Raw genomic sequence first — 27,723 nt, forward strand, 5'->3', positions numbered from 1 at the left:
GATGAGGAACTCTAACTCACCCCTTTCTTCCCTGGCCTCTTCCAGGCCTTCCCTTCCCCCAGCCCACTTATCAGCCGATGGCTCTTTTCTGCGTCCCTCCGAGTTGCCCTTCTTCCTTCACAAAAGGACGCGGGAGGATTTCAGGGCAGTGAACCGAGTCTGGGTGATGCTGCAATAGTGGATGCATGCCATACATTTGTCCAAACCCACAGAGTAAGCATTCATGGAAACTCTGGACTTCGATGATAACAAGGTGGCAGTGTTGGTTCATCCGTTCTAACAAACGCACCATTCTGGTGGGGATGTTGATAATAGGGAAGACTGTGCATTGGTGGGTGGGCAGAGAGTAATTTCTGCTCGGTTTTGCTGTGGACCTAAAACTGCTCTAAAAAACAAAGTCTGTAGATTTTTTTTTTAATGGCATTACTTGGTGCAGACCTAGAATAATTCAATAATTCAGAGTGTGAGCTTTCAGGGGAATCAGGAGACCCAGCAGGACTGTGTGAAGATAGCACTCCCCCCACACACTCACACCTAACTGTTCCCAAATCATCTAACTTAGCAACATGTGGGACCTGCAGAAGAAGTCCTTCACAGGCCCAAGGAGAGCCACCGTCCTTTTCCGTGAGCACTGAATTTTGTCACAGGCTCCAGGCACCTTCCTTTGAGAGGGGCTTGTTCACATAGGTGAGCCCCACCCATGCATTAGGGAAATCCACTGAGACGTCTTCAGGTGTGTGTGACAGCTGTACCCACTTACACCCACTTATGACGGGTACTTTGCCATCTCCTTACGAGTGAGGGTTACAGTGGCTCCCAAAAGGGTCTCACACCACCCTCACTGTCCTGCTTAAGTGTCTGCTCCACCATTTTTCACTGACTTTTTAAGTCTTTCTTTCCCAACCAGTTTCTTGTTTTGGCCCCAATGAGTCTTCTTTTATCGATTCCCATTTATTTCTTGCAAGGAATCGTGAGGCTTCCTGTCAATTTTCACTTCCAAAGCTAGTTGAAATGGATTAAAGTGCTTTCTTCAGATCAATACTCCTTCCCAACTTGACACTGAATTATCAGTAATTACGTGGTCTGAGCACTAGGAAAAATAGGGGCCAATAGGATGGCAGTGCATGGATATAAAACCAGCTGGTCTTCTCCAAGAAAGGTTTTACTGAGAAGCCCCAAAATGCTCCAAAGAAGCAGATAGATGCTCTTAGTCACCGCATCCCCATTATCACTAAACATGTGATCACATCGCCGGGAATTCAGTCCATTTGGCAAGAATCCCTTCAGTGACTTGTTCTGTTCAGTGTATATGAACTCCTCATTTTCCTCTCTGTGATTTCAAATGGATGACTTTGCTGGCCAATTCAGCAATTGACTCAACATTCTAAGTTATTTATAACCAATAAACAGGTTTTTGGTGATTCTACTCAAAATGTAAAATCCCATCATTCTTCTAGGCTGGCCCTCCCCCCTCAGGTTTTCTCTCCAGAGCTCCAATCCCAGCCTTGGAGACACATCAGCCTCCTCTCCAGGATCCCCCTGCCTTCCCACCTCCCCCCTCCATGCTCCACATCTCCACCACAGGAAGTTGAAATTCTCCCTAAGGGTTAGAACAACAGCTAAGGGGAACTAGCCCATCCCCCAGTGGTCCAAGAGGAAGAGCACCAAGAAAAGTCTTCACTCTTCTCTGGCCCACAAAGCTGCCGAATCCAGGTGTTACCCCAGTGGTTCCCATCCCTCTGCTGGAGTCCGCCTTCAGAACACACCCTGAGAGTGTTAGAGGACCAGTCCAGGCTGGTGTGGTTCCCTCATTGGCCCCTCAAGGTCTTCTCATCTTTTGCTTCCAAACATGGAACTGGTACCAACTGGTAGAGCACACACACATGAAAACATATGCACACAAATGCATGCACATGTGCGCACATGCTTGCTCACACACACACACACACACACACACACACAATTTCAGCCTCAGTGAGGAGCCAGAGTCCGAATCATATAGAGGAATCCACATACTTTCCTGAGTCCCACAGCTCCCAAGGTCACAGTGCCTGGAAGATACCGAGTGCATTGCTGATCTTTGGCTCATCGTATTGGCTCCTCCCCACCCCCACCAACCTTTTTCAGATTATGCTTCCCTGGGCCCAAGAAATGGGCCTATTTCTAAGAGGTCCCTCTCTTGTGGACTGCTGCCTTGACCTCAGGAAGACCTGGGTAGAGCTCTAAAACACCTACGTATGCAGGTCTAGGAGGCTTGGCCATCTTCCTCAGGTGAAGGTGAGAAAGGAAAATTCTCATCTAAATCATCCTACCCTGACCACATAACTGATTCCTGCAATCTCACCTGACCCCTTCTTGGTTACTGTAATCTTGCCTTCATCCGTCAAACTTGCCCAAACTGGAAGGCTCCCTAAATGACTGGAAGCTTAGTCTACATGTGAGACACAGGAACTAGGGACATGTCCAGAAGCCTAGTCCATATTTGGGAGACAAAGAAGCTAGGGGGGATAAAAGGCCAGGCCCTACTGCATTCCAGCTCAGCCTCTGGAGAAGACTCCAATAAGCCAAGGGTTGTTGCAAATAAAACAGTCTTTTTCTGAACCGCCTCTGGTTTGTTGCTTCCCACCAGCCCGACTTCTGCCATAACAGAGGGAAGTGGGAAATTGGGGGCATGTGACTTGTTCTTACACTTGTACATGGGAGGTTTGCATTTTAAAGGAGACCCTCCTGTGCTGGGAAAAGGACTCAGGGAAAACTTCACTCCTGCCTCACAACTCTGCTGTCTCATTTCCCAAAACAAGCTTTGAGGTTGCTCAACTCCAATTCATTTAATAAGACTTGGCATCACCACTGCGAACAGTGTCCAGTTCCGGTGCTGATCTATATAATCTATACAGTGAGAATCTCTGTGGATGCTATTTCCCCCAACTAGTACCATCTCACTTCAGATTTTATTTTTAACTTCTGTGCAAGCTATTTCTTTTTTAAGGAACTACAATCATTCATAGATAGATGTGCATAGGTGGACCTATGGATTAGCAGGGTGATGATTAGCTAAGAGAACAGTTTTTCTATCCAAAGCTAGCACATTCCAGCTATTTCCTTAGAGCAAGCACCTAAACCTTCTGGCTTCTTATTGGTTGAAAATGGGCCTCTTGTTTTAATCTTCAGACTCGAGCTGGAAAGGAGATGGCCGCATAGACTATTTCACTAGGGATCTCAGGCCTGCACGTTCCAAGGACAACCCACATTAGAGTTAGTTATGACCCACATGGACCCAGGGAAGCAGCAGGAACAGCTGTCTTCTGAGCCCCTGGCAATGGACCTGAAAATTAGTTGCACCATTGACCTCAAGTAGAAAGGTCTTCCCCCACCCTGCCAGGAACTTTCTAAGTCACCATATGTCACTTCCTGTCCTCCTGTGAGCTCCTCCCATTCTGGCCTCCCTCTGAGTTATTATAGTCCCAGGAAGCTTGAGAGAACAAAAAATGGATGCAAGAACAGAGGTATGGCCAAGAGCAGATGTGTTCACACACATTTCCAGCAGACTCCAGCATATACGCTAATGCTGGAGCCCAGCACACGTGCTTAGTCAGAACTCTCCTCAGCCAAAAGGCTTCAGATGGATCACTGCAGTACACACAGCTTTGCACAGATTTGGAAGTAAATATATTTTCTCAAGGAAACTTCAGTAGGAAAATCAAAAGCCAAACCAAAGCAAAACAAAGTTGATACCCAAAGATTCACTTTGGGTGAATTAATGTCCCAAGTTTTACAAACCTACTTTCTTTAGCCACCATGTCTGTCTTTTCAACCTGTATCTTTAAGTCTGAAGAAAACACTTCAAGATTCCAGTGTCCTTATTGGTAGTTCATCTCATGGTAAAATTGCATAACATGTAATGAACCTAAAGTAGTCATATTTAGTGTAAAAAATTAAAATATAAAAGCTATCAAGACTACATTATATAATTTCCAAAAGCCTCCTAATATTTAAATCAAAAAGGGGGGGATAGTAGAAGAATATTATGTAAAGAAAAATATCCTGTAAGTAAATTACATCTAGAAAATTTTTACTTTAGAAAATTAACTTTTATTTGTAATGCTAACAGTAAGACACCCATGTAAAACGTATGTGGTGTCAAAACAAGCCAAAAGAAAATCATTTGGGCAAAAAATAAAAAAGGATCGCAAGTCAAATTTATAGAAAATATTCCTTTATTAACTTTTGGTCGAGAATATGTTTGTATATTTTCAGAAAACAACTCTGAGACCATGTGGATTCCTGCAACAGAGAGGAATTGACAGGACTATTCCAGCCATGAAGACAGAAGAGAAACAGTCCAGAGCTGGAAGGTGCTGACGACGCCTTGACATAATAGCAGTCAGCAGCTGTGCATCACTGCAGGTTGCCTAAGACCAAATTAGAGAGGGTAGGACCTGCATTACCACCATTTGTCTACCATCCAGAATGGATATCATTGCTGACATGTACACATAAGGAACTGTTTGGCATTGAAATTGGGACTCAGAAGAACTGTTGGCCCAGAAAGAAACTCACTACAGACTGATTGATTCATTTGCCTCTCCATATAACCATTATCGCTTGTCTCATTTTTGGTTCTTATAAGTTTATTTCTAGTAGCACATGATCTCACTCATCTAGGGGAAATGATGAACAACATAGACTGATGAACAAGAACAGACCCAGAGACAAGGAAGCATAGATCAGACTGTCTGACCTCAGAGAGAAGGTAGGGGAGGGTGGGGATAAGGGGGAGAGATCAACTAAAGGACTTGTGTGTATGCATATGAGCCTAACCAGTGGTCACGAACAACAGGGGAAAAGGGGTATATGTGGGGAAGGGTTTGGGATGGGAATGGGGGAATGGGGGAATTCCTTAAACAATAAAGAAATTAAAGAAAAAAGGACTCCAGTGTCCTTGATCCATCAAGGACATGTCACTTGTCTCTATTTATATTTAGGTGTATGGGCTACTGGTCATTAAAAAATAAAATAGATTTCTTCAGGAAGCTGGAAAAATTTTAAAAGCTGGAAGAAGTAAAGTCAAATTTCACCCAGTCAACATACAAGAATGAGCACAAGTAGGTTAATAATAATAATAAATAAAGCAATAATAAATAAATAATACAAGACTACTTTTCTGTACTCACAACTGTAAATCTACATTTGCCCACCCTTGTACTTGAGTAAATAGTACCTTGAATTGCAAAGAATTTCAGGAATGAACAGTGGATTCAAATAATGCAGTTTTCTCTCAAAATGAGCATTGCCTATTTTAGACACTGTTTATGTAGGGTCATGTTCACAATATAAAAATCCAAGTTTCAGAAATCCAGCCCCTTCCATGAAAAGTATGAGAGCACCTCCAACAATACTCACAGACAGGCAGCACATATTTTGAGTGTGAGAGTAAAGTTGTTTTGCTTCCCAACTCACAGAGGAGTTTCGTACGGAGGATCTGAACAAAAATAACCTTGATTTTTATAGACTTGTACTTTTTTTCCAAGTCCTTGGCCCATAATCTTATTAAATTTAACAGTTCCAACTAAGTTTCCCTGGGAAACTTTGAAAACCGACTCTTAAAAAACTTTGGAACCATCAACTTATAAAATATATATTGCTTTTAATGTTCAATGACCAAAATGATTATTACCAAAAAAATTAGAAATACATGATGCAGAAGGATATAATAGATGAAGTAAATATTCACCTCCCCAAGAGGGTCACAGTCAGCTTCTTGTGCAGAATTTTAGACTTTTATATGTATGGTTTTATATGTGTGTGTACACACCCACAAACAGATGTGGTTCTTTTCTTAAACAAAAAGTGAATTATATGCTAAGAGACAAAGTCTTTATTGTTCCTGCCACAGAAAATAAATGCATAATGTGATAGAGATGTAACTAATGCTATAGTGCTAATCATATCACAATATGTAAATGTAGTACATAACGTGTTGTATATCTTAAACTTACACAATGTTGTACACCAGTGGTCACCAACCTTTTGAACCTCATGGACCACCAGTTGGTGACTGCTGTTGTACACCAATTATATTGCAATGTTTTTAATGTGAAAATAATTGAATTGTAAAATACCAACTGTTCTGCAGCCTTTTGTTTTCATTTAACAATTTATTGAGGATGTCTTTCCTGGGTGGTGCAATAGGGGATGGTGATGTTGTGCAGGTGGGTGATGACCTGGGGCTCTGAACCCAGAGGGAACAGAGCAGGTGAGGAGACGGGGCATTTGCTGCCCACACTGGCCAGAGGATGCTCTTAACTGAGATGTTTCTAGAAGTGATTATGCCCTGATCCAGGGACTTGCCCAGTTTACAAGGCAAATGGCCCTCAGGTGGAATGGGACTCCAACATGGGTCTTTGATCCCAAACCTGCCAAAGTGAGCTATGATCCCATTGGAACCGATACTCCATAGGGTAGTGGTGTGTCCACACAATCCAAATCTATTCTGTCATAAAAAGGAATGGCTTTCTGGTCCATACTACACCATGGGTGAACCTCACGGACATTATGCTCAGCGAAATAAGCTGGACACAGAAGGACGGATACTGTAAGATTCCACTTATGTGAGGACCTCCAAGAGTCAAATTCACAGAAACAAAGCAGGAGGTGGGTGCCAGGGGCTGGGGAGGAGGGAGTTCAAGTTTAACAGGGACAGAACTTCAGTCTGGGAAGATGAAAAGCTCTGGAGATGGACGGTGGTGATGGTTGCACATTTGTGAATGTATTTAATGCCACTGAACTGTTGTTCACTTCAAAATGGTCAATTTTATGTTGTCTGTATTTTACCTCAAGAACAAAAATGGAGTGCATTTGCTTTTCAAGGACACATATGTAATACCTTAATCAATAAAGAAACAGAAAAAGAAAACAAGAACAAGCTACATTTCTTCCTGTTCTTGGTCTCTTTCCTCTCATTTGACTGTAGAAATTGGCCCTTAGTAGAGAACCGTGTGGGTGTGAGGCCTGGCCCCAAGGGCACAGAGCTCCACAAAACTGTTTAAGAAACACAATAAATCTGAATTCTCTTGAAAGCTTCACAGTTTGTTTTCTCAGAACTGAGAGCCTAGGATGTTAGCACACTCAGAACAAGATGCTCCAAGACAGGGGAGGCTCTGGAGGCCCATCAATCCCCAGCTGTTGCTGGCAGTGCGACTCCAGCAGTGACTGTGAGAAACACTACACACTAGGGTGTCACTCCCTAGCAGGGGACACACTCGGCCACCGCCCACCACACAGAGGAGGTCACTTGTAGTGGTCCCTCCACAGTTCCTCCCCACAAACCCCACGGGACCCTTCCGTCTCAGTTGGAATCACTATGGGATTTGGAGAAGGCTCACCTTGCACATGACTCCACCAAATGTTTTCAGAGAAAGCAGCAGAATAAGGCACGCAGCAAGAGAAGTTAAGCAGGAGTGTTCAGTGGGGAGAGGCATCAAAAGCACAAATTTGGAGAATTTTGTGGCTCTCTCAAAATTACACAGCTTCTTAGACTGCACCCTCCAGTTGCATCGCCAGCCTTCAAAGGGGGTTTGTGAGGATAAAAGGAAAAGGGGCTACAAAGTTGGAAAGTTTTAGCAAAGAAAAGCTGAGGGTCTGAGAGAGGAGGCTGGGGACTCACATGGTGCCTCCAGGAGGCTGGCCGGCTCTCTGTGCCCAGGAGCCCTTTCAAACGCCTCAAAATGGGTGAGGTGCCTGGAAGGCCTGGCCCTCAGATCCCAGCCAAGGGCCAGCCAGGTCCTCTCCAGGTACACAATCATTTCCTCAACACCCGCAGCTGTGCCCGGCTCCAAAGGGCAGGAGGGGCTCTGAGTTTCGGGACCTCATCACGGGAAGACCTGTCCCCAGGGTGGAAAGGAGGGCACACCAATGGAAAGTGGAGCGGAAACGTCCACCGGAAAACACCATTCTAGCGATTGAAACGTCATGCTGTCTTGTTGGCTGTGTTTTTAATGTGACAGCTGGTAAATGTGCTCGCACTCTGAGGCCCCACAGCAGGGGCTCGCCAGGTGCCCAGAGGCTGGTGGTGCAGTGAGAAGAGAGCAGGAGAGTTGGAATGATCTCAATGGAGTTGCCCAGTGACCTTCCCGATTAAAATTTACACACTTTCGTGAGACAGATTTTCTGTCCCTGCCGTGAGCTACGGGTGTTCTCTAAAGACTGGGAGGAGCAGGGAGCAAGGAGCTGTGAGAGGGGAGTGCTTCCCAACTAGATGGGGACAAAATGGCACTTGCTCTGCAGAGACAGGCAGCTAGACTCAGGGCAGAGAAATGCTCCAGGACCGCCGGCGGGTTCCCAGGCCCCTGGCCCAAGGAGGGGGTCAGAGTCAAGTAGTTTGGTGAACAAGGACTGCTGACAAGTAAGTGATGGAATAGAAGTAACAGAAATAAGAAGGAGGAATGAAAGTTGTAAGAATGGAATTCATGGCCCTAACCGGTTTGGCTCAGTGAATAGAGCATCAGCATGTGGACTGAAGGGTTCCAGGTTTGTTTCTGGTCAAGGGCATGTACCTTGGTTGTGGGCACATCCCTAGTAGGGGGTGTGCAGAAGGCAGCTGATCGATGTTTCTCTCTCATTGATGTTTCTAACTCTCTATCCCTCTCCCTTCCTCTCTGAAAAAATCAGATCCCAGCCGAGGGCCAGCGATATATATATATAATGGAATTCATGCCTCCAGGTCTGTTTCCCAAAAGTGATTGGTTAGAAAGTTATTGCTCTATTTAAAGATGATCTTTTCTTAAGAAGAAGAAGAAAAAAAACCTGACTAAATCCCCTAATCTGGGGGAGCATGCTTGAGGAAAGACTAGCTGGGGATGTCACCCCCGCCAGCCCAAGGCCAGCCTGGGTCACCCAGGGATGGTCTCCAGAATGAAGAAGGACTGGGCCAGGCCTAGGGAGCAGCGTTCTCAAATGTTGGGGTGCACCAAAAATCTCAGAGTGGGGGCCGCCTCAGCCCCAAAGACCCTGCTTCTAATCTGCATTTAGAAGAAGATCCCAGGTGATTCTGAAGCAGCGGTCTGGGACCACTAATGGAGAGAGAAACTCTGCCCATGGTTCTCTGTACCGACCAGTCTTGTTCAGATGCAGTGGCTTGCTGCTCCAGCCCCGTGAGGAGGTGAGAATGGAGAGGAGGGTTAGATGCAGCCACGTGGCACTGCCAGAGCAGCCACCCCTCCAGGGTACCAGGCCGTTCAGGAAGCATGAGGTCAGAAACATGTGGCCCGAGCTGCCCACAGTTTCTGTCTGTCATCTGTAACCCAGTGGGGCATGTGGTCTGAATAGTTTCATCACCAGGTAATGTTAACTACACCTTATTAAGACACTTTGTGAAAAAGTATCATCTCCGGGGAGTGGAGATGAAGTAAGCACAGCTGACTGTAACTTGGATGAACTGGAAAAGGCATAGCCTGTGCTTGCTGCACCCACTTTATAAGCCCCTGATTCCCATGCACATTTCTCTGAGAGTGTTCTGTCTACTGTGCGTGTTTTTATAACAAAATATAGAGATCACTTAGGCTGATCCTTGCCCCAACCAGGAGGGTGGCTGCTCATCAGATAAGCAAGAAAGACTCTCACTTGTCACATTAACAATATTAAATATTGACACAACCGTGTGTGTTTATTGTATTATATAAAAGTTTTATTTTGCAAGGGACTGAAAACTAAAAACAAAAAAATAAAAAAATAAAAGTGAAACTTTACCACGGATAGTTCAAGGAACACTGCTGCAAATGCAGTTCCGCAGGCGGGATGGGAAAAGGATGTGAGTGTGTGTGGGTGTGTGTGAGACAGAGAGAGGTGGGGGGCGTGGCGAGAAGTCAAACGCAAGGGGAAGGGGATAAAACTGTTCCTTTTTCAACAATAAAAACACTATTGTGTTGGGTGAGTACATATTGCATAGTTTCCATGATAAACAAAAACATGTTTCCATTCGGGTCAAAATGAGAGCAAACCTCTTCCCTTTCCGGAGCCAGACCTCCTGCCTGGCCAGGGAACTCCGGGCCAGCACTCAGGGCGGCTCTCAACCCCGTCAACCCACCTGAGACCCTCCGCCCTCACAGTGCCAAAGCCAACAGACCCCGAAGCCCGCTGCCCTCCCTCCTCACCCTCTGCTGCACACCATGTGCATGGAAACCTCTGACTCACAGAGACCCCAACCAGAGGGCTGGTTCCCTGAGACCCCAGCACCAAAGAGCCTCGCTTCCCCTCTGAGGCAAAGGCCATTCTCTTCTCTCTGGAATCAAACGTTGGTGTTCATTTTCTTCTGCCACAAAGTGACGGCCAGGAGTCCCGCTTCCAGCAGGGAGCGCCGATGCAGAGGGAGGCGTTCATGTTTATGAAGAGAGGGGTCCTTCACGAACTTCATTCATGTGAGACAGTGCAAGGGAGTGATGAGCGGCCTAGCAGGTGACCGCGGGCCTTCAGACGCTGCTCAGGAGCCATGGAACTTAGAGCTGCCCGGCCTTAGCTTGTTCTTCGCCTCACATGTCACCGCACAGAGCCGGCCGAGGTACCGACCTAGGAAAATGTGTGCAAACAACACAAGCAGGCTGTTCCCCTTGGCCTGGATCCGAAAGGGTGGGCAAGGCACAGACAAATAGTGTGGGGTTTGTCACTGCGAAAGCGGCTCCCCGGGAGGATGGACTGCACCGGGAGGACAGACGGAGGGGCAATGAGCTCCCTAAAACACAGCCCACAGCGTCCCCGGGGCCCTCACAACTAATACGAGGTCTCTCTCACACACTCCAACACAAACCGCACTGCCTAACAAAACAACTGCTGATTTTATTGTTTCATTCCAAAGGAAAGGAGACTTCCTTGGCTAGCTAGGCCAGTGGTCCCACAGGACACACTGGAGAGACCACCTTCCCCCGTCCCACAGCACACACACCTCACACACTCGCCTGTTTACTCTCACCTGTCCACACTCACCTGCTCACTTAGGCATGTGTGCTCACATGTGTGTACACACACGTACACACAACTATGTACACATGTGCACGTCTTTACCCGACAACCATTTGCAGCGAGAACAGCTGGAAACATCTGTTCTGACGATGAGCACTTTCTCGAGAGCAATTGCACGTCGGCATTTGTGCTGTTTCAGAGGGAGGGCCCTCCAACAGCAAAAAGCTCTGTGTCCACCTCCCTATATCGCCTTCCAAGGAGTGACTGTCAGAGGCCAGGATTGTCTCTCCAAACAAGGAATTGAGCCAGGACAGGTCAGAAGGACACGCACACCACAACAGTGGAAGCATGGTGGAGAAGGCGTTCATTGACCTCACTCTTTGGGAGCCACAGTGTCTCAGAGACCATCATTTGCATAGTGACTATGTCTCCTCTTTAAAACCACGCAGAGGTCGGTCACCTCTCCTGAGCGAGCATTTGAAAGGCCGTCGTGGCTACTTCTCCGCCTCCCGCAGTTCCCTCAGCGCAGCTCGGAGGAGGCGCTGAAGCCTCCAGAACATGGTAGAGGCAGCTCTCTGGGGGCCACCTGGGTCTGCACACTCCTGCACGGCCTCCCGCAGCTGCCGCTGGAGCTGGAAGGAAATGGCAGGGCTCTGGAGAGTCGAGGAGAACCAGTGTCGGAATATTTTGTCACAGACCACCTGAGGGGAAGGACAGGGAGATATTAACTCGGGGATTGCATCCCCTCGAGAGCCCAGAGCCCACAAGTGGTCCTTCCATACACCTCAGCTCTGCTCCCACTTCCCCAGAGGCCTTCGGGGAGGGTCCTGCAGACCCCAGTAGGTACCTTCCCTTCTGGAAACTAAGCACTCAGCTCCATGAATAAACTTTGCATCAGGGAGAATGCTACCTCATATTAGGTAGAAATTCCCACTTCTGGCCTCACAGCAGATGAGGAAGTTCTGGGTGACACTTCACAAAGGACTGAGTACATTTCCAAAGATGAAGGGAGCAGGAAGTCACAGGCAGTAACTGCTGGGTAAGGAGCAGCCCCACGGAGGCCCTGAGAATAATGGCCTTCCCCCCATCACCACATTGCTGAGGTTGGGCATTCTTAGCCACACATTGGTCACAGTAACAGCGATAAATAGGACAGGGCATCCTGAGAGTCCAATGACATGTTGGTGAGAGTAGTATGTGCATGTTATAGCACCTTGAGGCTCAGGGGGAAAAGGTGGTAAGACTCTTTTTAGGAGCCTTCGAGATGGTTTAGTTTAAGCCATTATCTTGCGGCCATTCATTCTAAGCAGGTATGGAATTCACTCATGCTGGTGCTCTCTTTACATTCTTAGTTTACACCTTCTGTGTGTAGCAGAACTATCTGTTTCCTCTCTATTGTGAGAACTGGACTAGATGCGGCATAATTAACACGTCTTCCTTTTTCTATACCGGCTTTATATTCGCCTCATTTAACAAATGCCTGCATTTTATGGAGCTGCTGTCTCACAGAAACAAATAACTTTAATTTCTGTCCCCCAGTGCCTACAAGGGTAGGGATTCTTTTTAAAAAAAACATTCTCTTGTTTCCTTTTTTGAGTTGACAATACATTTTCATGTGCAAAAATGTACACTGTCCCAAAAGGCAGTGCACTCTTAGTCTTCATCTTGTCCCGACAGCCAGACACTGAGCTCCGGCTCTGAGAGACCACCCCCTCCTTGACTCTCCTTCTCGAGAGCGTCTGTGCGCATACACACACACACACACACACACACACACACGCGCGCGCGCGCGCGCACGCGCGTGCAAGTCTTTCTCCTTTACTTTCTATAAGTGGTGGTATATAATGCCCACTGTCTTACAGCTTCCATTCCTGCTTAACCAAATATCAGGGAGAGCCTTACAAATCAGTTCTCATAAGGACATCCCATTAGTTTCAATGGCTAGCCCTCAAACATGTGGATGTATCATGAATTACTTAAATAGTTCCCCATGGTGGAAATGTAGGTTGTTTACTAACTTTTGCTATTATGAACAATACTGAAATAAATACCTTGCATATATGTCACTTTTGTGAGTGACTAAATTTCTAGAAATGAAATTTCTGGGCCAAGGTGTATGCACATTTTTTTCTTTTGATACGTCTTGCCAAACTGATCTCCATAAAAGTTGTACTAAGTTACACACTCACAGCACTGTACAAAAAGAATGCTCCTGTGCCCCAGACCCTCGCCAGCATGTGCGTTATCTTTCATTTTTGCCAGCTCATGGGTGAAAAGGTTTAATTTGCATTTCCTATCAGTCAGGTTGAAAGTTAGTTCCAATGAATGATCAAGTTAATATTCTTTGACCACATTTCCACAAGGTATTGAAGTTTTTTATATTAATTTGTAGATGTTCTTTATATCACAAGGACCATTGTCCCTTGCTTAGGTTGGTTTCTTGGGGAGCAGACTCTAAGAGGGAGGTTTGCACCTGGAGATTTATTGAGGGCCATCCTTGGAGACCACACTTCCACACTGTGCTTTGCAAATGCCCCACCCCCAATCACAGGACTCTGCCCCAGGGATGTGGCCAAGAAGCTCTGCTGGGCAGGGCAACCCTGGGGATACTCTCGGAGCTTCAGAGGCTAAGGGATAAGGGTCACCACTTGCCTCAATAGATCTATAAGAGCCCTTTATATATGAGGTGGGACAAAAGTAGGTTTACAGTTGTGAGTACACAACACATAGAATTTATTCTTGCATTATTATTTATTAGTAATTATATATTTTCAATAGGTACAACTATAAACCTGCTTTTGCCCACCCTGTGTTAGGGATGGGAACCTTAGTCTCTCATTATGGGCAAAGGGCAGGTGGTTGTTGTTGTAGTGTCAATCATCTTATTCCCGCCACTCAGTGGTCAGCAAACTGTGGCTCGAGAGCCACATGTGGCTCTTTGTCCCCTTGAGTGTGGCTCTCCCACAAAATACCATGGCCTGGGCGAGTCTATGTTGAAGAAGTGGCGTTAGAAGAAATTTAAGTTTAAAAAATTTGGCTCTCAAAAGAAATTTCAATGGTTGTACTGCTGATATTTGGCTCTGTTGACTAATGAGTTTGCTGACCACTGCCATCACTGAAGCAGAGGCTTTCCCTGCAGACCCGCCTAGGGGGTGCGTGCACAGAAAGCTAGAGGCTGGGACGGAGAAGAGGCCTCTGAAGGCCCCATCACTGCTGCATGCTTCCCACCCAGAGCTTTTGTCCGGCCTGGTCCAGGAATTCCGGATTCACACCACTGCCAGGTCTCCCGGGAACAGTCCTCCTTTGTTGCATGACGCAGCAGCAAGCTCTGGCCTGCTCTGGCCCAAGCCCACATGGCCAGGTCTGCATACTGCATACAGGCACACTGGCCTTTGGGTTGGAGGAGGGTAGGAAAGAACAGCTACAGAAAAGTGAGTGGGGTAGTGGGTTGGATAAGTGAATAAGAAAGCAGGAAAGAGGAGGTGAGGCAAGGGCAAAATCATGACTGACCACAGGCAGCCAGGTGGTGGGCCCAGCTTCTCAGCCATGGGCTCTTCTGGTTGCAGCCAACACCTATGAACTCAGGCTCATCCACGCCCACCTGAGAGCCTCAGGGGAGGGGTGAGGGCAGATAAACTTCTGCCCAAAGAAGAGAGAGTAGTGGGGTCTGGAGCCCCACTCTTGGGGCCTCCCTAGACCCTATCTGAGAGTCTGGACCCAGCATCCTTCTTACATATCGCTGATTCCTGAACTTGAGACACATTCTCTCTTCTTCTATTGCCCACCTGCTGGCCCTAACCCATGCCTGTTGGGATTGGGTCATCTGTCCAACCTCTCTAATTTGGCCAGTTTTTCAGAATGACTTTGCATTCTTTGTCTTCTTAGTACTCATTCTGAGTGTGTGTGTGTGTGTGTGTGTGTGTGTGTGTGTGTGTATGTGTGTGTGGCAGTCTGGGGGTGTGAGGTGGGGGGAGAGGGGCGGGGAACCAGGCTGACTTTGCTGGGAGCTGTATTCGTTGTACCTTATGGCCAACAACTTCATGGGGCAGACCACAAAGAATGAATGACCACCACCTCGCACAATCCCCACCCTCACAGCTCACATCAGGCCCAGGTGGCACAGGGTAGGGTGCTCCAGAGCGCAGTCTCGCAGCTGCTTACCTGCAGGTTGTTGTTGACTCTCTGCGCACCACACTTGTGGACTCTGAGATCGCACTTTGAGAAACAGTCAAAGAAATTGCAGTCTTCATCTCCCGTGCAATTCTGCTCGAGAATTTCCCTCATTTTAGGTTCAAAAAAAGCCATGTCCACATCGATAGCCACGACCTGTAACCAAACAGCACAGGGTAACTAAGGGGGCACTGGGCTCAGCACAGAGGGAGCCTGGGCAGCAACTCCATCTCGGTCTTCCCAAGCCAGGGTCTCAGGGGGCGGGTCACAGAGCTCTGCAGCCAGCGGAGCCCAGGCCATGTAATTGGAATAGGTCCTATGGCAAGGCTTTCCCTTTGAGAAGGACCTTTGCTGTCCCTAGAGAAAGCCTAGGATTTGGGACTGTACAGAGAAATATCCCTTTCTATCCTTAAACTTTCTCAGCTTTAAAAGTAACATCTCTGAAACGTCTTAAAAATAAATTGACGCCCCCTCCTTACTTTACTACTTTGGTCTCTGGCCTTCAAGGGTCAAGATTACAAAGCAGTGAGAGACAGGCCATCCACCCCCTTGAATATAAGCAATAAAAGGAAACTAAGTTCAAGAGGCAGGTCTCTGGGTGTGAAGGTGAAAACGAGGCCAGCTGTATCTAGGTTGTCTACCTACAGCATCGCTGTTACCTGAGTCAACTGGTTTGCAATTGACTATTTGGATAGGCATGTGGGGGGAAATGACAGCGTCAAAGTTCTCAGATTAGGGTTGATATGTGTGGAGTTCGATCCAATATCATCAGACGCTACATCCCACTGTCAGCATAAGAACTGTGACCCCTGGAATCTCAGATTTATCTTCTTGGCTTCAACCCAAAGAGGCTTCAAAACAAGAATAATATCTAAATTATGCAGATTTCCTCCACCACCTGAATAAAAAAAAAAAATGAGCTCAAACCTGTGAAAACCTGGAGTTGGCCCAAATCAAGCAGTTTATAGCTTTAAGGTATTAAACAGCTTATAAGACTTGATGAATTTGAGGGAGTCTGTGGCATTTCACAAGCCTTCACAGGTCAACGTCAAAACATCACCCCTTCCTTTTGTTCATTTGCTTTTGTTTCTCATTCAGGGTTGATGCCGATGGCAATAAAGCTTCTTGGAGAGTATTTCTTGAGGAGGGAAAATAATTTATTGCAAAATATGAGGAGAATAATAATAAAAATAAAAAAAGAACAGGGAACTTTTTCCTTGTTAAGAGCTTTGCCTAATTACTAATTCAGGCTCAGCAAACAGAAATTATCATTTTAATCAGTTTTTCCTGTCTCATTATTTAGCCAAAAGAAATAGCTCACTTCATTATTTGCACTGGTTAATAGACTGAAAAAGTATTAGGCTATGCTAATGATCTACAGCCTTTCTGGTGTATTATTAGGGCTATAAGACCCTTCTCTTTCTTCTATAGCTTCTAGCAATCCCCCCAGCTTCTTCTGGGGCCCCAGATGGAATTTCAGCTCCTTGCAATTTCTCTCTTTACCATTACTGATGGTTCCCTTCTCAACTCCTAGGAGAACCAGATTTATCTTTTAATTTTTGTGCATGGCATAGGATGGATTACAGCCATTGTGAGCATAACTATAAATACCAAAAATAGGAACAGTGACCAAACAAATCAGAAGACCTGCAGGAGGTTTCTCAAATTGTATCAGGAGAATCTTAAAAATTTTCCTGTGTGGAGTGACCTAACTCATGCCCCCTTCAAACTTCATCCTGCGCCAGCCCAGAAAGGCCGGAGGAGAAGCATTTTATTCTCCACTGGGAAGCGTGGCTCTGGAGGAGGAAACATATCACCTGCTTGAAAGGAGCCCTTGCTGGCAGCAGTCCGGGAGCAGGACGCAATGCTGTGCCCTACTTGTTGTTGGGCAACCCTGGGACAAATCAGTCAGGACCTGTAAGTGAGGACCTGGAGGGAGTGAATGACTTTGAGTCGTCAATTCTTCCCACCATCTGAGCAACTGCAACATGGCCTGAAGGGAGGACCTGCCTGCTGGTCCCCTAGCTTGTTTCTCAAACTCAGACAGCTGCATCCATCCTAGGAGATCTTGGGTTAAGGCAGAGAACTTGCATTTCTAACCTGTTCTCTGGTGACGTGGACACGGCTGGTTTTTACTTAAAATCATAGGTAAATTGAACTTCTTGAACTTCAGTCTCGTGAGGAAGGTCAGTAATACCAGGGTCAGCACAGTGGAATCAGGTCCTTCCCTCTCCATCCTCACCCTCACTCTGGCAGCAGCCAAGGCTGCATGCTTCAGGGCCGAGTGCTTCAAGCACAGCAAGTCCAGCCTGGTCAGGTGAGCAGCCAGGACTTCATTGAACAACTCTCTTAGGCCTATGATGCAGAAGACACTGGAAGGCACAATGGAAGTGGACCTTGCAAGCCAGTAATGCCCCATGTTGCTCACTCCTTGGGGAGGACCCATCAGCGCCACCTCCTTCTGAAGCCTTTCCTGGGAACCCAGACCAGACAGCCACTGGGTTCCCTTGACTGCCACCACTCACTGACACGCTCTCATACTTGGGGGATGAATAAACAAATCATCTCGTAACAGGAAGGACGGACCCCTAACTGCCCAAAGCTGGTGGTTGTATGTGAACGCTCCATGCCTCCTTGCCCAAGGCCTCAGGGTGGCTGGGTCCCCAGAACGGCTCTGGGGAGAGCCACCGCCCTCTGTTTTTGTTTTTGTTTTTTATAACTTTCCTGCTCACAAAGTAAGGAAGCCTCGGCCAGGACCTCAGCTCTGAGAAATAAGCCGGTGATTCAGGGGCATCCTGACTTTCACAGCTCGTCTGGTGGGTCTCCTCCTGGAACTTCTCAGAACTTCTCAGAACTCTCTGGAACCTCAAGGAACCCTTCGACCCAGCTCTTTCCCTCCCACACTTGGAACCACCGGCTTATCAGCCCCTCTGGGACAGCCAGGGACAGAGCATTAGGACAAAGAAGTGGGGGCAAAATGTTATGATGCCCTTCACAGTAACAAAGACTTGGCAGGAGAAAGGCTCTATATCGATTTCAGGCTGTTATACTGAGGCATTCCTGTGGCTGGAATAGTACCTTCTATTTTTGTCCCTTATGTTTTGACTGGGGTGGATAAGAAGAACCATATACTAAACTGACAAGCTCAGGAGAGGCCTATGTAGTGGCCTTACAAACTCAGACACCTAAAGTAACCACATAGGGTGCTCTGAAATGAAAAAATTTAAACTAAAAGCAGTTCATGGCAGGTAGTCATGTCCAAAGGCAGTATTTTTCCCTAACAAAATTCAATCTTTACTCAATTGAGCCCATTATCTTTTTGCATCTCAGATAACATATCTTTGGAATGTCAAAGTAATTTTCCTTTAAAAAAAAATGTATCTTTACTGTTGAAAGTATTACAGATGTTCCTCTTCTCTTCCCCCACCCCCCATCCCCCATCTGTCCCTTCTTCCCTACTCCTTCCCCAGGCCTTCACCACACTATTGTCTGTGTCCATGGTTATGTGCATATGCATATAATTTCCTTTTTCTGGACTCCTTAAAGCACAGGCACTGCTCTGCCGAGACCACACATCCCCTCATTGTCATTGAGTTAATTATTGTCTGTTAACTATCCTGCACCCGCCTAAGTGACAGAAGTGTCTATCATTTCACTTTTTACCCAATCCCAGAGGTTTCTCCACTTGGCCTTCTCCCACCTCCCTGATCTATCACCAATGGATTTCATGTAACCCACATACATCTTCTTTTTTTCTTGTAATGTGTTTTAAAAGATGCAAAACTGTCATTCTCTGGAATATAATCTCTAACTACTGAGGTTTTGTCATCAGTTTGGCCCAATAAACTGAAAAAAATTCTCTATAGGTTTGAACATTTCTTATGTTGACAAGAGCATAGACTATCATGAGCCAGCCTCCACCATGCCCAGCCCACTGAGGTGGCCAGAGTGAGGCTGGCCTGGCCCTTCACCTGCTGGCTCTTGCAGTGTAAGAGATGACTCATTGCAACAGGCAATGGCCCCCGGGATAGAGCATCCAGATCAGATAGCACTATTGTGACACCTGGGTTTACCTAGGGAACAGGAGAAGGTGAGGAGGATTATCTTCCAATGACACTGCAGTCTCTCCTGCCACTGCAGCTCCTCCTCATTCAATTCCCCGGAGAGGGAGCAAAATGAACCTGCCCTGCAGAGCAGTGCGGAGGCCACCATGTCCATCTGGGCAGGGTTGTCCCTGCAGGAGGCGCCCCACTCGAGTCTCTCTAGAAATCTTACCCATGGAAGGGAAGCGAGCTAGAACCTCTAGGGAGAAAGTGCTAGAAAAATGTTGCACACTGTCATGGAACCTGGACAGTTTGAATACAGCATCATTGTCCAAAACCCCAAAGGCCATCCTCCTCATCATCTGGTGAGGCCCCTCATCCCTGAAGACTGCTTTCTGCCCTCAGCAAGAGATTACTTTCCAGAATAGCCCCAGGGAGGACACGCCTTGCCCCTGGGGCCTGGGCTCCTGCTGTCCAGCCTTTTACTCCACCCACCCCCTGGAGTGGGGCGAGGTGTATGTGTCCTTTCAATTCTCATGAACTCAGCTTGGGCTGGGTGGGCTGTCCAGGCTACAAGGCAGCATGATGCTACTGTGTGCCTCAGGATTTCAGATACGCTCTCATTTAAAACCATCCATTCCCCAAGTGAGGTGTCCACTCCCCAAGGAGCACTCACCGTGAAGTCCCTCCTGATGGCAAAGTTCTCAGGCTTGACATCGCAGAGGTGGAGGCGGTGGGAGAAGTCGTTGTCGAAATGTCTCACCAGGTCCAGGAAGCTGAGGGCCATGTCGCCAATGGCCTGGGCCTGGCTCCGCGAGGCCCCGTCCAGGGGGAAGAGAGCCCTGTGGTGGGGGCTGCCTGCTGCCAGGTACTCCACAGCGTAGAAGTGGCCGCAGGACCCTAGCAGCGGCGGGGCATGCGGGCTGAGGCCGTGCAGCATGCTGAGCAGCACAAACTCCTCCTGTTGTGCCAGTGACCAGAGGCTGGCCAGCTGGCCCCGCCAGCTCGCGCCCCGGTGCCCAGGCCACAGCGGCCCCAGGCTGCCCGCCGCCAGCTCCACGCCCAGGGCGCTCTTGACCTCCCCTGCCACCAGCAGGAGCAGCTCTGCCTCCGGGAAGCCCTGGCCCCCGTCCTCAGCCTGGTCCTCCATCAGGCCGGGCGGCCGTAAGCTGGAGAAGGCCTCCTCCTTGGACTTGAGGATGATGGGGCGGCCGTGCCAGTCCGCCTGCAGCACCTTCTTGCCCCTCTCGTAGTACAGGCAGCGCCGGTACCGCAGCCTCCCCGCGACGCACAGGTCCTCGCAGAGGTCGCCTGCCAGCGCCCCGCCCTGGTAATCCTGGCACTGGAGAGAGGGGACAGCAGGTCACAAGGTGGTGATGGTGGGAGGAGGCAGGAAAAGGACCCAAGTTGGTCCCTGTGCTTGGAGTGTTTAGAGGGGAACCTCATGAGCCCTGTAGGGTCTCTGGGAAGTCAGTGCATCCTATCTAATAAAAGAGTAATATGCAAATTGACCATCACTCCAACACAGAAGATGGCTCCCCCCATGTGGACACAAGATGGCCACCACAAGATGGCCAGCAGGGGAGGGCAGTTAGGAGGGATCAGGCCTGCAAGGGAGGGCAGTTGTGGGCGATCAGGCCAGGAGGGGAGAGCAGTTGGGGGGGACCAGACCTGCAAGGGAGGGCAGTTGGGGGTGATCAAGCCTGCAGGGAAGAGCAGTTAGGGGTGACCAGGCTAAAAGAGGAGGGAAGTTAGGGGTGCCCAGACCTACAGGGAAGGGCAGTTGGGGGGGACCAGGCCTGCAGGGGAGGACAGTTAGAAGTGAACACACTTGCAAGGGGGGAGTGTGGACAATCAGGCTGGCAGGGGAGCAGTTAGGAATCAATCAGGCTGGAAGGGGAGTGATTAGGGGGTGATTAGGCTGGCAGACAGAAGCGGTTAGGGGTAATCAGGAAGGCAGGCAGGCGAGCAGTTGGAAGCCAGCAGTCCTGGATTGTGAGAGGTATGTCTGAGATTGGAGAGGGTGCAGGCTGGGTTGAGGGACACCCCCCTGCATGAATTTCATGCACCGAGCCTCTAGTAATAAAATAAAAGACTTCCAAGTGCCTCATATTTATGTTAATCAATCAAGCCCAGGGCTAGGTTCTCAAAATCAAAACACCCAGAGCCCAGAAGTTGGTCTCCCATCGTCCAGCTGTGGTGACCCCACCACTACCACACTGCAGTCATCTCTAAGAAGACAGTCCAGCCAGGACTTGCTAGAGCAATCGCCACAGACAAGGCCCACCTGCCTCAGGCACACCTGGCCAGCTTCCAGTTAGCCAATGCCACTTTCCGACCTCAGTCCAACTGTACGAGAGCTGAGCCTCCATTCAACTACAGTACCAGGCTCCAGAGTTCACAGAACAGTGGTGGCTGCCTTTGAAACTCACCAACAGTATGACATAGGCAGGGTAAGTTTGAGACATGTGGAGTATGACATAGGCAGGGTAAGTTTGAGACATGTGGTTTGGGAAAACTGGGTTTGTCCCTGGGCTCTGCCCCTCATAAGGTGTGGCATGTTTTCAAATCTGTAATAGAGGATGATAATACTGTGTTACAGGAGGCCTGTGGAGGTCAACCAAGGTCATGAGCTTGGACGAGGTTATCTCAGGGAATGCTAGTTTTATCCTTCCCTGGTCATTAGAAGTCGGGAGCCAAGGAGGCTTCTTCCTGGAGACATGCATCTGAGTTCACTTTTGAAAGACAAATTGCAGGTCTGCTTAGCAGACAAGGAGTGGGAGGGCAGTTTCACGGCAGGACATAGCCTGTGCAAAGACCTGGAGTTGCAAAGTAGCATGGGATGTTCAGAGAACGAGACCAGTTCAGAATGTGGAGAGCAGGTCAGAGCGTGGGCCACTGTGTGACAGACTGGGGTGTCCTATCAAAAGTGCCATTCCTGCCCTGGCCGGTGTGGCTGTGTTGGTTGGGCATCATCCTGTGCACTGAGGGGCTGCCGTTCCATTCCCAGTTGGAACGTATGCTCGGGTTGCAGCTTGATCCCTGCTGGGTGCCGTGCAGGATGCAGCCAATAGATGTTTTGCTCTCCCATAAATGTTTCTCTCTCTCTTTCCCCCCTTCCTCTCTCTCTAAAAAAATCAATTTCAAAACTGTAAAAAAAAAAATAAAAATAAAAAAAGTCATTCCTGCATCTCCACCTGGCATAAATGCTTCCTACCCTGCAAGGGTCAGATCAACCTTCCCCTCAGGCAGCCCTGCCTGCTGGTGGGGATGCTCTCTGCCCAGGGCTCTCTCTAAAGGACCCACCCTTGCGCCATGCCCCTCCTGCAGGCTCTGCACAGCTCAGCCTTCCCTGCAAAACTACTGTGCTGATGAAATCAAATTCAAATTGAATTGAAACCTATCCAAGATTTGCCCCTGCAAATTTGGAAAGCAATTCCAAACAGGAGTCGCAAGATATTTGGAACAACAGTCTAATCATTGAATTTGGCATGCAGCCTATCGATTTTGGAGGGGAACATTAATGTCGGCCGTTTTCTGCAGATCAGCACATTGAGGCATCAGGGATGTGGTGGTAGGCATCGGCAAGGAAGTGGAGTAAGATGCCCAGGTGAGGTCTTAGGTCTGTGACCTCATTTATCCTAGGAGACCATTTACATTAGAGCAAGGCACACACAATGCAATTATCGCCCAACTGTTCTTTGCTATCATCCTTTAGAATAGGGGATTTTGGGCATTTCGGTTCCCACGCCTCTTATGTAGAATGTAAACTTTGGCCACAGCAGCTATTCTGGTCACAGTGCCAGAGTGCATCTGCAGAGTCTTTGCATATCTATGCATACTAAACTCAGAGAAGAGCTTAATCTAGCATTTAAAAAACAACAAACTCAAAGTATAAATTATGAGGTTACAAACTAATGAATAATTGTCATTGTGTTAGAGACAATCATTAAAATTATTTTATTTAGCAGCAGGTCCTATTGAAGTTGCTCAATAGGAGCAACTTTCTTTTTTTTTTCTTTCTTTCTTCAAAAAAGGATGTGTTTTTTTCTATTTTGAGATAAAGAGGAAGGGAGAGGTTGAGAAAGAAACATTGATGAACAAGAATCATCAACCAGGTCACCTCCTGCATGCCCCTCTCCTCCCTCTAGGGATAAAGCCTGCAACCTGGGCATGTGCCCTAACCAGGAATTGGCCCCTCAAATTTTCAGTGCAAGGTATGACACTCAACCACTGAGCAACACTGGCCAGGGTGAAGAAGCTCTTTTTAACTAAAAAAAAAAAAAAAAAAAAAAAAGTGCTTTTATTTCTTTTAACTCCATTTTAAAAATCAGTTTTCTTTTACTATGAACAGATCCAAACTGCCAGTTTGAAGACAGGTACGTTCCTGGACCCAAATGTGTGTGCACCCAAAACCCACAGAAAAAAGTCTCATTGTAGTTAAGTGGCATTATCTAATTAGTTGGACTCACCGTGTGTTTGCATTTCCTGTAGGTTGTGTGGGAATATGCAAACACACATTTTCAGCATGCCCAGCTCTGCAGGAAGAGTTCTCAGCGGTTGTGGCTTAGGCCAAAGCAACGCCTGTCCGTTCCAGTTTGGGAAATGGTTGTCAGGTCTTGGGGGTCATGCCTAAGATCTGGGTTTTCTGTGTGTTTGGTTTTGTTTTTAGGGAGTGTTGGGTTCCTATGTGGTTAGCAATCGTCACACAACTAGCAATCTTCCCCGGCAGTGACGCTGTGCACTGCAGACTCTCAGAGCAACTGACCAGTCCGCTGGGCAGCCTTCCTGGCCCTGGATGAGCACTCAGGAGAATAGAGCTATTCTCTGCTATAAAGTCTTTCTGGGCATGCTCCTGGGTGTGCACTAGGGGCCTCGGTTTCCATCACAGCAAAAAAGACAAGCCTGTCCTATTAAACAGGAACCCCGAAGGTAGGCAACTAAGTTAAATCACATCAAGCCTAACTAGCCAAAAAGGAACGGAGCCTCTGAAGAACAGCGGTGGGAATAGTTGTGAGATGCTTTGAAAGCGATATGCTGTGGCGGGTTAAGTATCCCCAGTTGTTACTGATGGTTCTTGTTACTGAAGAAGCCACTCGCCGTCACAGGGTCTCTCTTATCAGACTGCACACGGTTCACCCTGGCTCCACACACACTCGCTGCACAAATCAGGACAGGCTGACCTCTCTGGGGCTCAATTCCACCATCTGCCACCATCTCCCGGAGGTTGTGGAGGGGAGTAAGTGAAAGGATACAGGTAAAACTACTCATCACAGTGCCTACCCTGAGAAGCAGACAGGCTCCCGCAGCCCAGCCCTCTCTGCCGCTGCACGAAGAGCTCCGCTTGCAGAATAGGAGCCGGGCGCAAGAACTACCAAGCATGGCCTGAGGCTCATCAGCCTGCAACGCCTCCTGGCACCGTTCTCTGCAACAGTAGGGCTGTAGCAACCTCCCAGGGCAGTCTAAGAGGGCATGCGGATGTCTTGATTATGGGATGAGCTGAAAAGCCGCAGTACAGAGGAGCACCGCAGTCTGACTAGGGAAATCCAAAGCTCTCAGACCCAGTGCTCGACTCTTTGGAACAAGGCCAGATGGCTCTTCCAGGGCTGAGGAGTTCGGTGGGCTCCCTCAGGAGGTGAGCGGCTTGGGGCTAGTAGCAGACCTGGCACCTGGCTCCTGGCTCCTCAGCTTCAGCTAGACTCCCCCGCAGGCCACAATGCCCCTGTGCATGGGGGCCTGGGAATGCCCTAGGCCTTGCCCACAACTCTGCTGCCCCTGCCAGAGAGGGGGGGGGGGGGGGCTCTCTTTGGCTCAGTTCAGATACTCCTTCTATGCGCTGGTATTCAGAGGGAAAGCTAATGAGAGTCTGGAGGCCAGTCAGAAAACTAACAGCCTATTTCATTACTAAGGATAAAAGCCAGGCAGAATGAATTGAAAGTGCTTGGGGAGCCCAGAGACAGACACTCGATTCAGCTCCAGTCCTGGGAGGCCACAGTGCCAGCTTCTGCAGGGCAGTGAGGGCCCAGCAAGCGATGTTTGCAGACTGGGTCTTATTCAAAGCTTGTGCTAGGGTAGTGTCCTGGATAAAAGGGAGCTAGCGTGCTGCGCGGGGTTCACATCAACAAGTCAGAATGGAGAAGGTAGGAAGAGAGGGAGAGAAAGCCGAGTCCTGCTCACGTGGGAGAAACCATGGCCTCAAACGAGGCGTGCAAATGATGCTCCCTGAAAAGTCAGTTCAGGGAGACAACGGCAGGTGAACTTTAGCAAGAGGGGCCTGGTATTTCAAATCATTCTTTTAGTAACAAGAAAGGAGAGAGCCACCAGAAGCAGGACGGACCTCTCGGGCTTTAGGTCAGACTAAAAATGACCCCATAGGGCTGCCATTGGAGATATAGTAGTAGAAACACTCATCAGAATTGGCTTTAATTTATGGGCTGAAACACTTGGAAAGTTATGATTAGCAATTACTTAATTTATATTAGGCTATTCATTTCCACTTGGCCTTTCCCGCTTAGTCAAAGGTAGATAAATGGAAAGTGGAATCCATCTTTTACTTTAATCTAAAAGATTAGTTTCTATTGTTTTTGTAAACAGAAGTGTTCCATCTTGGTCAAACTATTAATCTTCGTTCACTATAAACTGTCAATCAGGCTCCCCTCCCCCTCCCCCCCCAAAAAAGAGAGAGAAAGGAGTTTTTATACGGATTTCTGAGAAAATCAATGAGCTCATGTAACTTAAAGAAAACTTGATGGAACTTCAGTGTAACTGTCAGTGGGTGGATGGTAGATGCATGGATGTCTGGATGCATGGATAGGTGATAGATAGGATGGAGGGAGTCAATGATGAGTGTCTCATTTGCATTATGGTCCATTCATGATGACACATGTCAGACTCAGGGAATATGATTTGTTTTAGCTTGTACCTTTCACTCATTATTCCTTAAAATTTTCCAATCTCACTTTTTATATTTAAAAAAAATAATTTACTTGGAAACCTTTATGCTACCCCGTTTTGAAAACCTACAGTCTCAGCCCTAGCCTGTTTGGCTCAGTGTTGGCCTGGGGACTGAAGGGTTCCAGGTTTGATTCTGATCAAGGGCACATGCCTGGGTTGCAGACTTAATCCCCAGTAGGGGTCCTGCTCAAGGCAGCAGATCAATGATTCTCTTGATTCTCTCTCATCATTGATGTTTCTCTCTCCTTCTCCCTTCCTCTCTGAAATCAATAAAAAATATAAAATAAAAACCACCTACAATCGCAAATGGCCCACCCATATGTAAGCAATTGAACTAAAAACTTCCCATGTGTTTCATTAACATTTCTTAGAAAACATCATTTTTCACACCAAATGCTTAGATGCTCACTGTTTGGAGAAGTGAATAAACACTTCAAAAATCAGTGTAACAAGAGTAGCTGCTATCTTCATCTTTCTTGGCTTTCCTTTGGAGGTATTTCTACCTTTGTTCAAATCTCCTAAAGCACGTCATCTTGTGAACCAAACTGAGACTAAGGAGCAGCCAGCCTCTGGGAAGCAACTGACGAGCATCTGGGACCAAGTGCCCGAAGACAGAACCCTGCGGTTCGGTCTCCGCTTCCCGCCCCGCCCAGCTGAGGAACAATCCGGCCCTCCCGTGGAGGGACGGAGACTGCAGCCACCACCCCAGGACTAGGGTCCCCGGGGGTCGCACAGCCTCCCGGAAGCTCGCTGTGCCTGGGGTCCCACGGATGCATGAGGCTTGGGGCGCAGGAGGCAGGGCCCCGTTAGCGCACCGGGCTCGGCGTGGAGAAGCCCAGGTTGGAATCACAGAACGGAGTCTGGGCCAGAGAACAGGGACCCAGGGACCCGAGAGGCATCTTGGTCCGCATCCTGGCCCCTAACCCTGCGGCCCCACACGGGATGGGCCACCAAGGGGTTGCGGGGAGACTCAGAGCCCATCGCAAACAAACTTTCTTTAGGAGCGCGGGCTCGGGGGACGGCGTGAGAGCCGTCCAGCAGGAAGACTCTTGGGACAAAGGACCAATTTGGGCGATGTGGGGAGAAGCACCCCTGCGCGCCCGGAGGGCTCGGGGGCACAGTGCCCATCCCATGGAGACCGGGACCTGCACATCCTGCATCCCACGGCCCGGGTCCCACCCCTTCACCCTGGCGCACCTCGCGGGACTGTGCGGCGGCGGGACCTACCAGCGCGGCCAGGATGCGCCGGCTCTTCTCGTCCGTGCAGCGCTCCGAGAGGACCCCGGGGTGCGCGCGGAGCAGCAGCGCGGCCGCCAGCACCCAGACCGCGGTCCAGGCCACGCAGGCAGCCAGCGCGCGCCGCCCGCACCTCCAGCGCCGCCCGCACCGCCCGCACCGCCCCGCCCGGCCCCGCGCGCCCGCAGCCCGCGCCATGGCCAGCGCGCCACAGCCTGTGCCCTGCCCTCCTGTCGCGGCTCCACTGCCGCCGGCTCAGCGGGGGAGGGGACGCGGGGGAGAGGCCAAACTCAGGGAGGGGAGGCCCCGCGGCTGGATCCCCTGCCCAGCAAGTCCTGGGGCGGATGAGGGTGTCCGCTGGAGCACT

The 27,723-nt window shown here is 48.5% G+C and overlaps 1 protein-coding gene across 1 annotated transcript; it reads right to left on the reverse strand.

Moving 5' to 3' along the window:
* Positions 1-9,752: 9,752 nt before the first annotated feature.
* Positions 9,753-27,554, reverse strand: DIPK1C (divergent protein kinase domain 1C; the record flags this gene model as incomplete). Its single annotated transcript, XM_084886970.1, has 4 exons — positions 9,753-11,654; positions 15,115-15,279; positions 19,843-20,508; positions 27,348-27,554. 4 exons carry the CDS (start codon positions 27,552-27,554, stop codon positions 11,448-11,450), a joined length of 1,245 nt encoding a protein of 414 aa, XP_084743096.1. The 3' UTR covers positions 9,753-11,447.
* Between the last annotated feature and the right edge of the window lie 169 nt (positions 27,555-27,723).

The sequence above is a fragment of the Pipistrellus hanaki genome, assembly GCF_964339955.1.
Source record: "Pipistrellus hanaki genome assembly, chromosome: 6".
NCBI lineage: Eukaryota > Metazoa > Chordata > Mammalia > Chiroptera > Vespertilionidae > Pipistrellus > Pipistrellus hanaki.